This window comes from Solea solea, chromosome 19 (assembly GCF_958295425.1).
Source record: "Solea solea chromosome 19, fSolSol10.1, whole genome shotgun sequence".
In the NCBI taxonomy this organism is placed as follows: domain Eukaryota; kingdom Metazoa; phylum Chordata; class Actinopteri; order Pleuronectiformes; family Soleidae; genus Solea; species Solea solea.
In genome coordinates this window covers 5801139-5815391 of record NC_081152.1, presented here as the reverse complement: position 1 = coordinate 5815391, position 14253 = coordinate 5801139, and the positions used below count along the sequence as shown (strand labels likewise).

At 37.5% G+C, this 14253-nt stretch overlaps 1 protein-coding gene across 8 annotated transcripts in view; it reads right to left on the bottom strand.

Moving 5' to 3' along the window:
- Positions 1–14253, bottom strand: part of mast4 (microtubule associated serine/threonine kinase family member 4) — an 85521-nt gene that overhangs the window by 33203 nt on the left and 38065 nt on the right. For 6 of the 8 annotated variants that reach the window (XM_058618078.1, XM_058618079.1, XM_058618080.1 and 3 more), the window contains one exon: positions 7789–7820. In XM_058618078.1, the coding sequence (XP_058474061.1) occupies positions 7789–7820 (32 nt within the window). Of the gene's footprint in view, positions 1–18; positions 100–1706; positions 2048–7788; positions 7821–14253 lie in introns of those variants that run through there. The other 2 variants (XM_058618085.1, XM_058618086.1) reach the window with 1 other exon arrangement.

The following is a 14253-nucleotide window of genomic DNA, read 5'->3' as shown; positions in this document are numbered from 1 at the left end:
TGAAGAGCTCTTGCTTACCTCCAAAAATGAAAAGCGTGCAGCGGGCTGCACGGGCTGCAAGGACTAGTGGGAGTGGGGCTCAAGCTTCGGGGAGTGAGGCTGTAAGTTAAATGGATTGTAGTGAATAGTAGTCTATTATCTCTTTGACACACACACACACACACACACACACACACACACACAGACAGACAGACAGACAGAAACAAACCTAACCCACCTCCTCTCTGACATGTGTCTGGATGAAGAGAGCAGCATCACAAAGACTAAATATTTTCTGTCAGATAAACCTAAAATATTGTTTAAAGAGTAGGTCCCCAAGGCATTTGTCTGGTTTTCAGTCCAAAAGAGCATGTATGTGCATGTATAGAAGCCATGTGTTTCTTCACAAAATATGTATGGTTTTATGTTCTTTGGGTTAAGAGCCAAAGTGCCTATGAGGGACTTAGAGAGTACATCTTTAGCTCAATCTCATGTTATAGTCTAACTTTAAGTAATTTACAGATTAAACAGTAGGTCTCTCATTATTTAAAAAGTATAGAAAGACACCACTGATGCACTAGGCACTATTTTAACTGAATGTCCAGCAGTGATACTGCAGAGCATTAGGTTGGACAGAGGTGAATGACTATTACTGCAGTGATAGTCGATTAACTAATTATTCACAAATGGTAAAATCACAGAACCTTTCTCAAAAAAGTTGTGCATAGTGCGTCCATATGTTGATACATATGAATATACATGTTTTTTCTGTTTTGTTGTACTCAGGCACAAACTAGAAAAAAAAAACCAGGTCAACTTGCCATGTTCATAAATTATTGGAAGTTTAGTTTATTTCAATTCAACCCTGCAAATAACTTGCTGGTGCTACAGTAAATACTTACTAAAGCACCAAATTGGGATTAATGATAAATACAATCCCCAAAGAATGCACTACTTACATCAGGTTGGGAAACAATTGCTAAAGCTACAGTGCCTGGCTGTTCCAGGAAATTCTTAAGCTATTTAAGAATTAAAAATACAATTGTGACCCATATGTGAAGACGTCTATAATGGGCTTCATAGTTCAGAGATGGGATGGAATGAAAAAAGATGAAAAACAAAACGGTCTATGATCAGTGGCTTTAGTGCAATTTAAAAACATGCAGATAGAGCTCAATTCAGAGACTGAGATCAGTCAAAAGCCATAACAAATGCCTTGTTGACCTACATAAAAAAGTATGAAGTCAAACAAATGACTGTGGCTGTGATGAAAGGGGAAACCTGCCATGTAAACAGAGCCTCCAGTGAGTCGCTGTTTTTTTTCTTTTTTCTAACCATATTCATCACATCCAACCAACAGTGCCACTCATCACAGGTGTGCCTTGTGCGTGTCTGTTGTTGTTGTTTCCTTAAAAAAGCAGCGCATGCATTTGTCACGACAGCAAATTATGTGTGACTGCAGCAATCCTGTGTGTGACACATGCACTGACTATAACACACATGTGCATGAGGATAAATATGTGAGCACATACACAGACAGACACTGTTGCCTAGCTGTGAGGGATCTGACATGAGACTTCCTGCTGCAGATGCTGCTGCTAATGCTAACACTGCACAGAGCCAAAAGCAACAGTGAGAGACGGCAACATATATGACACCGAGACAGATAAGGCTGCACACTGCAGTGGAGCTGCCTCCCCAGAAGGATAAAGGAGGAAAATACTCACTCTAGCGTCAGCCCTGGAATCCGCAGCCTCTCCCGCTGGGCTTTCATGGCTGAACTGTGCTCCTTTGCTCTGTTGTGGTCATGATACGCACACTGCCTGCCTGCCTGCCTGCTTGCCTGCCTTCCTGCCTGCCTGTCTGCCTGCCGCCCCTCTTGCACTGACAAAGAGCCAAACGCAGCCACCACAGTGCGATGAGACAGACTGGTTTTTCTCCCCCCACAGAAAGGGAGGGGGCAAAAAAGGGTGCTACAGTTCGTGTTTTGGTCTTTCCACGTTCCACCTTGAAGCTGTCAAATGAGATCTTCAGCTGTCTGCAGAGGGCATGGAGGCAGGGCAATACCCCCCTTCTCCCCTCCTCTTATACACACCCCCCCTGCTCCTTCACTAATGCATTTACATTTAACCCCCCACCAGCCCCAACCACTACAACTCCTCCCCCAGCTAGTGGCTTGCTACATAGCAGACATAAATGCAATACATTTACATGAAATGTACATTTTGACTGCTTCCTCGCACACAGTCACCTTGACATGGGCTAACATAAGGCATACACTGCACAGTGCAATGTCACCACAGCTAGCAATGACGTCATCTTTAGGGGAAAAACATAATGCACCACTACCTGCTAGTGCAGTGAGTGTGCAGTAAAGAGACAGAGCACAATCTTTCTGGAAGGTTTTCAACTGTGAGGTCATGGGTTCCATTCCCAGCTTCTCTAATCTACATGCTGAGCTGTCCCATAAGCAAGACACTTAACCCCAGGTTGCTCCCGATAGCTGTGCCAGCAGCACGTGAATGGTTATGACATATTTGTGAAAGGAAAAGGGCTGCACATTTTCTGCTGTATGAACGTGTGACTCAATGGTTGAATGTGTGAGTGAATGGCAAAACTGTAATGCGGAGCAGCTTTGAGTCGTCATTGAGACGAGACAAGTGCTGCATAAATACAGACCATTTACAATCCTGACAAACATTAACATCACTGCTTTAACTTGCAGTGAAATTTTGTTTGACATGTCACATTATAGACGAATAAAAAGACGATTCCAATGTATGTTGGGTGTGATCATGAAATCAAATAGTGAGACATTATGACATTCAGTGCAACAGAGCATCTTTGATCCTTGAACATTTTAAATATCTGAGAGCCTCCTGCTCATCTTCAGTAAAATCACCCAAGATGCATTTCAGCCACACTTATCTTTGCAGATGGTGATACTGACAAACCAAAAAAATCCTAAGGAGGCAAAGGGAGTCAGTGATTTGCTGGCAGGTAATTACCCTGTAGTGAACTACGCCATGAAAAAAAACGATGGGAGTTCTTCAATTCACTCCGACAGCACACTCATCCCGGACCAAAGATTTATGGGTTCTGCCTTCGCCCCCTCCACACGATGGAAAATTGATATCATGCAAATAGGATCATTAGATCTTTAGTAATCATGCTAACAAGACAAATGACACAAAACATAACCTCCTTGGTGACAGTAATTACAGCACCAAATAAATGTGTCCGGCATGACATGTCAGAGACAAGCAAAGACATCTTCAATATAGACTCATTCTTTTTGTTGGAATATCAACTAAGAAGAAGTTATAACCCTGCAAACACTTATTTCACCTCCTATGTGTCGAGATTTTATAATCCCCCCCTGCAAAAAAAACTAGAGTCTATGTGCACATATGTGGTTTTAATAGACTGCATTATTTTTCCACTGCTAAATTAATGTGTCCTCTGACGAGTTAGGTTGCTTTCAGAAAAAAAAAAATCTCTCAATCCCTTTTGTTATTCATGACACTGACAAACATCCCAGCAACTAATATTATGAACAAACGTATATGAGGAGAAAAGTGTTGTTGCCACTTGAATGATTATTATCATGTATCACGCTTCCATAGAGGAAACATTTAGCTGTTTTGAAGTTTGACCAACCCTTAAAAGTACTCCACAAACAAGTTCAAATTCCTCAAACAGATTCAGATTCCTCTTTTGACTGAACATCGAGACTACATCGAAAACTGATTCTGAAGAGCGCTAAACATCTCATCTCAAAGATGAGTATGTTAGTCCTGTGATTTTTAAATTCATAAATAAAATGTGGTTGTAAAATGTGGGTCGTACAGACTAAGGCCAGCTTCATCTTAAAAGCTTTAGAGGAATAATAATTGAGGCCTACACACAGGACAAATAAACTGTGTGCTGTGTAGGGATGTATATTCAATAAATTGAATGTCTTTACTGGATCACTCATCACAATTATAACAAACTAAATACATATTCAGCCAAGCTAATTTAGCTAGACTGAATACAGTTTTGATGGCTTTTTAATGATTTTTTCAGATTTTCATGGCTTTTTAGTAAGGTAGGTGACTCATCAAGGTTGTTTATAATAATGCATGACAGCTTCTGTGCTTCAGGTAAGAACAACTTTGAGTGACTCACAGCACAGTGCACAAGGCTGCTTTTATTATTCAGATTGATTTCACTTCAAATCTGCTCTACCTTGATGGAAGGCAAGTGGACTTGCATCACTCACTGCAACAATATGACCAAATTTGTCACTTTAACACGAAACATTTTACTTTTATACAACACTAAACACTCTCCTCTTAGTTGTAGCTTGATCTGTAATTGGTAATGTGTAGCTACACCTAAACACACCCAGTTAATGCTGCACAACAGTATTTTTTTCAGTTCATATTCATATAAGAAAACCACAACATTTTAGCTGGAGAATATTTCTGACAAAAGATGGCAATGGACATGCTTGATCTTTCATCTTCGTCCTCATGACCGTCGGTTGATGAGACCCATTTTGTTGCGTTTGTCTTTGTTAAGGTAATTTATCCATTCTAAATTGTATTCGACTTCCACAAATGACACTGCCAGTCTCTTAGACTAGGACAAATGTGTGGCCAACAATGGCAGAAATTAATTGCTAAACAACAATGTCTTCAATGCTTCATAGATTCAGGCAGTTTTAGCCACTTGGGGGCAGTGCAACAAGCTGTAAACACAACACTATGTGTACTTTCATACAGTATGGTCATGTTATGCATGAAGATGAGACTGAAAAAGCACAGCAAACAGTTGCCTATTAATTCATCCACGAGATATAGAGCGAAGTTAAACAGAATCAGTGAGACAGAAGCACAAACAGCTATTGATGAGACTGACTGGAACTGCACAGCACAGCACTTTACATTGTATAATGACAATTGATGAATAATTAAATATTACTTGGTGTGACAGTTGTTGAAAGTTGAAATGTATATCTTGAGGTGCATTTATAAAAATAATCATAGCTAAGAAAGGTGACGGTGAGGGGACAGCATAAAACCTGCTGCATCAGCCATTGTCAATGGTGAAAATGCGACACCTCACAAACACTGTGCTTGATTTAACATTTACATTATTCATTTAACATGTTGTACATAATATGTATGTATATACATGAGATAATATCTGAGTCTCATCAAGGAGAAGAGTGCAAGTAAGACAAAGGTGCATCGCAAATGTGCCCATGTTTAGTGTAAAAGTGAAGCTGATGAATCATTCCGATCCATCGTTTCAGAACAGATAAACCTCACAAGAGAGGAGCTCGAGATTTCCTATCTTGTCAACAAATATGTAGATATGTAAATAAGCAGAGGTAGATTTTATCTCATGCTCATAAAAACAACCACTCAAAAATCGGCGGTATTTGTTTGCCACCGACGATAACCTCATCTGCAGTGATCAGTCATGAAGTTAATGAAGTATGGCCGACAGCATCTGTTGTTTAAGTATCACCATTAAAAAAAAAAACGCGTAATAGAATCTACAGTCAGCAGTCTCTCTTTAATATCCTGTTGCATGGCAAAGCAGCTGAGGGAGTTGGGCAGAACAACATCTTTGGTACCTCAGAGCTGAAACTGCAACAGGCTGTGTTTGTGCTGATGATTTGAAATAGAAACGGTGTCTCACACATTGGTCAACAAATGCAGTAAGTGCACGTAGAGCTGCCACCACATACAAATGATTTCAGTTATTTAATTAGAACCCAGCAAAAGACATTTAGTTATTAAGGTCAGCATATAAATAGGTTCCAGTCATCGCTCAACTAGAATGACTTGCGACGAGAGCAACTTCACACATGACACGGTCTAAAAGCTACAATCCATCACTCGTGAAGTTGTGGAAAAGGAATTGCAATGATAAATGCCCCCACCAGTCTGTCACAATGAAATCAAGCAGGAGTGACACGACAGCCAGAGATTACAGCTACAAAACCAGCTAAGAGAAATCAATACAACTGTCTTACAAGATATGGGCTATTTTATGATTGCTCTCATTTGCAAGGTGACAAATATTCAAATAAACATCAGTTATGATGCACCTGAAGCAATCACTCCAAATTTGTCATATCAAAACACCATTACTATGGTTACCAAGGTCACTAGAGGATCCAGTGCTCTAAATAAAAATGGTGCAGTAGACCGTCTTAAGTAATAGCTCACCTCTGTTCTACTAGGTGCCCTCTTCTAATGAGGTGGCAGTGAGAGCAGCAAAGTGTGATGGGTAAATCTTCCTCCTTTGCCATAAAACATGTCAAACTAAACCAGAATCGATGTCCTGGAAGTCCAATGTGCCTCTAACATTCCAAGCATCACCTTTGAAAATGAATAGATATCCAACCACTCAGCTGAGAGAACAGTCCATCAGATCGAAAGCAAGTTTATACACTGTTTGATTCAGAGAGCAACCTCATTTCAAGCCAGTACGCTATATTTATCTGGCAGTATTAGAAACATGGATATTATTCTATCCTTCAGCACTGAAACACTGCACCAGTAAGTCTCCAAATGTGACTCCTATGAAAAGGGTGAGAATGAACTCCATGTAAAAAGTTGAGTGCTACAGGGACACTTGACATTTTATGTCTTTGGTGATTTTTGGAGTGTTATATTTTAATGAGCAGGTGACAGCTATATAGAGATCAAGGCTTACATTTTGGATATTTCCACATAAAATGAAAGCCAGTAATGTATCACTAAGACCTGCTGTCAAAATAGCAACAGCACTAAAGTAGCTCAAGAAGGCACACCCAATCCACAACAGGTGGCAATTAGTAATTTAAGAAATAAAATAAAAAAACCCAGATGGGATTAAATGTTGTCTTTGATTTCGTAATTAGACACTTGAACAGTTTATAGGGGAATGAGAGCACCATCAAAAGATAGAAGGCATTTAAAGAAGCTGGCTCTAACATGAGACCACTGTACATTAGAATCAATGTTGTGGCAATAACATAAATCAGTCTTTTTTTTTCTAGTTTCATATTCCATGGTATTTTCCATTATCCTTAATTTCTTAACATTCTACCAAAACTAAAGGAAACAATAAAGAACATATAGCCGTTTGATAACTGCATAGTGACTCAAATTACACTTTGATAGTTAGTGAGCGGTTTTACACCAATTTACAGCTTGTCTGTCGACAACTGAACACAGAGTACAGTAATTAATAAAATGTGACAGGGCAACTACACAACAAATGAAACACATAGTCACATGAGTGCATTTATGTTATTATCTTTAGGAATTACCCTTTAATGTGTGTATGACACTGGTTTCGACTGAGTAGATTAAATATAATTAATGTATAATATGTCACACTTTTGGTGGCTTATTTAAGCTCAAGACATTAACATGGGTGAATCAGATTGACACCTTTTAACTCAAAAGTCTGGTCACGCACTGAAAATGAATTATAAGTTTGTAAGTCTATTAGTTTATATGACATTTAAAAACCACAGTTTGCTTCAGCAAACACACTGCACCATAAAAACCATCAAACCACAGTATTGTATCTACAGTATTGTATGGGATTTTGATGTTAATTTATACAATATTGTATTTAGGAAGCCAAATTAAGTTACTACGAAGTTAAGTGCATCATTTAATTTGCATATCTAAACTTTGTTACAATACTGTAGTGCTGACATCTAAAGGTGAAGGTTTATTGTACAATAACCATGTTCACCAACATGTAAAGCAGGAAAAGCAGATGGTGAAATGCAACACATTTTCAGGTACTTACAAGCTGCCTCTTCTTGGAAGACTCAGCTCTTTCTGTAAAAGAAAAAAACAAACACTGAGTACAGAAATACTTTCTTTTTTTAAATTACATAAATAATACAATTGTGAGAACATTGGATTTAAAATAACTGCAATATAGCCTCCAGTGTCATTAACAGAAGTCACCCTTTGTAAAATTATATTAACATAATTAAATAAATAAATAAATAAATAAATAAACACACATACACTAAAAGGGATATTTAGTTTTTCACACAATGGGGTTTTTTCTGCCACAGCAATCTACGCTCTTAAGTCAATGAAGGTCATCAAAACCACATCAAAATTTAATGACCTAACTAAAGAAAGTGAAAACTAAGGACAATGCTGAGGGTTATTTTTTTTCTCTTAAAGAAATGGTCCACTATGCTGCTGCTGCAGATTTAGAGTCTAACAAACAGCCGGCCATATGGAGGACGAGCAAGGAGCAGGTGGGAAACAGTTATGTCCCATCACAGACAACTGGGCAAGAACTTCAGAGACTGCATCTGGATTTTTAAACTGTTCACTTCAATCACTTCACTGAGCCAACAACATAAATGACCATGGAAGGATGCCACTCTCCCAAACCAATTTACCTCTTAAATTAGACTTTTCAATTAAAAAGGTATAAAGTTAAATAAAAAAAAAAAACGAAAAAACAAGTTTGAATCTCTTAAATGATTTGGGATCTCACATCTGTAATAAAAACTGTCAAGTTCACTTCATCTCAAACCAAAAACCTGTGTTCTGCTGATTTTCTGTGAATGACACAATCTTTCTTCAAAGACAGCGCTGTGTATATGCACCTGAAGCCCACTCACTGTAGGAAGCAGCATTACAAATGGGTCAAGGTTTACTACGTACTCAAACAGCCCAGCAAAAGCACCAACAATGCCCTCATTGATTTTTCTGCATTCTCCCAGGCCGACTACTTAAAGAATAATACTGCTGGCAGAGATCTGCAGTGCTGCATTCATTTACCATATTTGACTCAGTATGCTAACATAATGTGTAAAAGGATAACAATCAGTATGTAAATGATCAATATTGGCAACTACGAAGATAACAAAAAAAGATAGATAGGCGTTTTTGTCCTTTTTCCACATTTGTTATCAAAGTCAAGACTTTATAGGTGCTGCTGAAATATGGTCACTTAAGACAGTAATATAATATACATTAAGGGGACCAGTGTGGAACATTTAAGAGGGTTTATTGGCAGATAAGAGTATAAGAGTATTTAAAATAAAAATCATTTGGTTTCCACAGCCTTAGAATATGTGTATTATACGCACTTAAGGCAAGGGACTTGCATTATCGAGTAGGGCTGTGCAATATATCGAATTTTGATTTCGTTTCCGGCTCCAAACTTTTACAAAAACAAAATAATCGAAGCAAACCAATTATTACAAAACGGGGGCTTTTATTCTGAAAATAATGCTTTTAATGGTGTAATGGTGTCTGACTTCCTTCTTGGCTTGTCATCCGGCAAACAGTGTTCCCAACTTTTCAGACCCCTCTAGCGAGTCTTTTAAAAAAGCGACTAATATCAAATCCGGTGAAGTTTTCTGATGTTATTAGAGACTTTTGGAGACTTTAATGTGAAAGCACATGTAGTTATAAAGGTCTTTGCACACCGGGCAGGATGAAATTGCAAATAACTTGGGTGCAAATTATAATGCACCCTCCCACACATCAAGTGCAATGCAGGACGAGAGGGAAAATTGGCATCACGGTCTGACTGCGACCAGAGCAGGCTTCCGTACGTTTTGTAATTTATTTATTTTTTAGTTTTTTTCTTGTTTGTGTGCGTCCATTTTGTGTTATAAAGAGAACACTTATGATGGCATCAAAAAAGGCCGACATCCTCTCTGAAACGCTAAGGCCACTGTAGTTCCCTAATTTGCTTGGAAAAGGAGAGTAGTCAGCCGAGTCCTCCGTTTGTTACAGTCTGAAGTATCACCGTAAGATTTTAACTAATTCTTACACACTTGACCTCTAAATAAAGTGTTTAAACACTTTTCTGAATGCAATACAATCAGCTAATTTGAAGAAAAACCTACCTAAAGTAAACTGAATAGAGAATAAGTCTAATTTCAGAATACCTTGGTAGTTATCATAAAATAAAATAAAAAAGCAGGTTTTATGTAAAACTTGAATATCAGATCATCTGTTTGAGGTTATTTAGACCAATAAACATACCATAACTGAGTGTATGCATGGTGAAATAAATGTTTTTTTTTGAACTGTCAAATATGACTTACTTGTAATATATTCAATCTCTCTTTTTATAGTTTTGCCTCCTGTTTAACAAGTTTTCTTGTTGACTTGTATTTTTTATTTTGTATTTACTGCATAAAACAAATATCTATAAATCAATAGAGAACCTGATAAGTATGTATTTGTTTCCCTCAAATATACCTTTAGTGACACCTCAATGAAAATTTCCTTGGTACATACTTATTTGACAGCTGCCATGAATTAAAATGTGCAATACATCAAACAACAAATGATGCTGAGGCAGCTTCTGCTGATGTGCCAGTGCCACTGTGACAAGCAAGTACACTGTGTACAGATCACTATCTCCTCAGATTGTTTGTTTAATAACAGTAGCTCTTTCAGGAAGGAGGTTGTTTATCACCCTCACATTTCTCTGTGTTCTATCATACCATTTCTGTGAGACAAACATAAAACCCTCCAACTGTGATTATTTCAAATCCCTCCCTGTTGATCTGTCCTTTTGCTGGAAAGGAAGACTAATAAATCACCAGACTTTGGATCTGTTTTGCTTTGGGACCACAAATCCCACTGATTTGATCAGTAGATGTTTTATTGTCTAATAATAACCCGATAAGGGGTAAGGTCCTTTGTGTGAGATGGTGTAGGACAGTGAGTTGATGTGAATTGGCTGCTCCAGTCAGCAGAAAAAGTGCTAAGCTCCCACTCTCCCTTTGCTATCAATTAAGGCTTAATGTCTGGCTTTCCCTGCTGCCTTCAGAAGACCAAGGACAGAGAGCTTCTTTGGGAGACATGACCGCAGCTAACACAACACTAATTACCAGCAGGGAATGACTTACACAGATGGGATATCCACAAGTCACAGCACACCAAATCACAGTGTGATGCAGTGAAGAACTGTATGAAAACTGTATGAAAATTTCATGAAAAACACAGTATATAAACATCTTGATTAGGAGTGCACTGTGTTCTATGTTTTATGAATCAAAGCACGGAGACACGTCCAAACTAAATCCTTTCACTAATCTTTTGCCCCCGTCTTTCCCTCAAAATCAGGAAACATCCCATATGCAGTACAAATTACAAACAATTGTCCATAACAATGGCATAACATTACAACACTGCACACAGCATCATACCAAACTAAATTTCTTCATAAGTAATGAAGAAATTTGATAATTGTATGTGTTATTTGTGCTGTTCCACTTTGTACATTAGTTTTCCCATTTGCTCTGTGAACCTAACATGAACTTTTCCCAGAACAAATTGCAATTTTATTTTCTTTGCGTTTCATAATCCTTATAAATCACAATGTGAACTGAACCAAGCTTCTCATTTCCAACTGAACATCCCTGACAACTCTGTATAAACCCAAGGTTTTCATGACATTCTCTTCTTTATATTAATGCCCTTTTCAGCAACTGCAACTTAATTTGAAATGTTTTGTCCAACGTTAAAACTGATGGGTTGATCTTAGATAATATATTGATTATATATGAATTTTGGAAAATTGAGCAGTTTAAAGTAATGCATGTTTCACATCGCCAACACCAAATTAACTTATATTACTGTGTGAGGAAACTCGTAAAAACAGGTGGTAGCTTCTCAGTGCATGACGGAAAATGGTGAATTATCACCTTGCTACTTAAAAACATACGGCTTGGATTTAAACTGTATGTGTTCACAAACCAGCTACTCAACCAATAGCTCATAGTATTTACCAGCACTTGCCGTTACAGCCAGGACTGAAATCATAAGAATCATAATGTTCATCGACAGCCTTTCAAACATGTTTCTTCTCTCACTTTATCAGCAACGGAGTGGAGCTCCAAGTTAATGATTCCTTACAGAAAGAAATTCTCTTCATGTATTCAATTCTGAGCAGTGCATCAATATCAAACTGTGTTTCCAACAAGCTCAATATCAACAGCAGTCAGACCATACAGCAGCAAAAGATTCAAAGAGAATAAATAGATTCATGTAATACATGGTCCACATGTTTCTTATAAAACTACAAAGATACTTTCACTTACAATTTTACAATTTGACCCGTCGTGTTAACTTTTCAGATAGGTTCCTGTTCTGTGATATCTACTTACAATTTGGTAACTTCAATGTTGTTTATATAGTAGTTTAGGTATTTTATAGTTTTTTTTGGTAGGTTTTTTTTTATTAGACAATGATTATTTTTGTTAAGAATAAACACTTACACACACAATATTAATACTAACAAAAAATAGGGAAGACAGCTACTCCTATAATTCACTGCACTTTATAAGTTGGCTATACCATGACTTACTATTCAGCTTGGTTGAATCCTCGATTCTGATTGGACAATAGCAACATTTAGCGGCCTGTTACATACACACCATTGTTAAGTGTAATGGACTGCTGCTCAGGAGTAATCGCACAGAGAGCCTGCATCAATGCACACAAGTCCAGTCATTTTGCCACTGTGTGACGTGTCATATATTTTAACATTAACTTATATGTATGTGCAGAGAAGATGACAATATAAACTTTTATGCTTTTAGCTCCATAGTCGAGGTGCACAGAGGAGACATGGAACACACCAGGGTCAAAATGGAGGTCGAGCCTCCAGTATAAATACATAAAAAGCATTTTACTTTGAGGACACACGGTGTGCCTGTAGAGGCTGTGCACGTGCACAGTTCAAACACCACATTTTACGACGAGAAAGCAATATGACGTTTTCATGATTTAAATCAATACTTGTTCCCAAATTGTTTTCTGATTAAGTAGCCATTTAACAAGAAGGATAACGGTGAGGCAGTCACTGTTGTCAAATAAACCCCTTCACAATTTTTCATTCATTCATTCATTGTTTCAGAATGTAGGGGGTGTCATACATACGGCCAGGATGAATTTGTTAAAATTTCACAGTATGATAAGAATCTAATCATAATGTGAATCTCCTGTGACTAAATGTGTTGTGCCTTTGCAAATCCACTGTGATCTGTAAGTTGTAATGCATGTGTAAATGGTAAATTTAGGCATAATATTGTTGAAATTACACTTATTTTTCTTAAGAAATTTCAGGTTGTTCATAACATGTTTTAGAAAAAGATGTGTTATTAAATGTAAAACAAAGGGGTTTTACATATATAGGTTATTATGCTATTATTTTACTGGTCCGACCCACTTGAGATTAAATTGCGTTGTATGTGGGCCCCTGAACTAAAATGTGTTTGACACTCCTAGTTGTTTAAAGAAACATGGCTTACAAAGGGTTGCATTCACTGGTGCAGTATTTATTTATTCGCTTATTTACAGCATTTTGTTCTTATTGAGATTTGTTCAGCATCTCACAGAATCTTTACTCGACTACTCAATAACAATTTAAACAAAAAAAACTTTGCATCGATCTTTTTTTTTATTAAATCCGTAGTTTAAGGGTTATTGATTGCAGATGATATCTAGTAAATTTCAAGACATGCATCTTTATAAACAAATGATTCAAGATTGAATTTACTGAAGCAAAACTTCTGACATGAGGAGTTTTCCAAATGCTCAAATTTCCATTACATTTGATTATCTCAGACACTGTAGATCACAGAGCTGTCAAGTGGGCAATGCAAACTGGAGTGTAACAGCATGAAATCCTTTCATCTTTCAAAATGTCAGTCTGGAAGACAAACTGGCGATGAAAGTAAATGTTGTATTCTAATCATTTGTTTGTCCAATTAAGTTTTCACTGCTTAAGAAATAACAAATCTGACATGATGAAGCCGGAATTGTTCCCCAGGGTAAATGTCAAAAGATGACTTCGAGCAACAAAACATCATCTCCAAGACGCCACATCAAAGCTGTGGCACTGCTCTTGTAAAAAGGTCTTTGTGTAATGCTTCATCAATAATTCTCCTTCATGTAGTGAGGATTTTCCCACATCTCAAGATCAAAGGTGTACTTGGTTTTAACGTGGTTTGCTGCTGACTGGTGGTAAAATCCCTGTTCACAAGTCATGAAGTTGTCAAGTCAACACCTGGAGTTAAATCAGAGTAAGTATTTGTACAGTTACAGCGGACAGTTATGGCTGTGAGCTTTAGCACAGTTGCTTTAAAATTAAAATAAAAGACGGTCTCTTCAAGTGCAGAGACTTGAGGTTTAACATGAGTAGATTTACATCAATATTTAAACAACTCTGTGGGAGATTTTGCCTGAAGAACAAAAAATATGTTCAAATACTAAA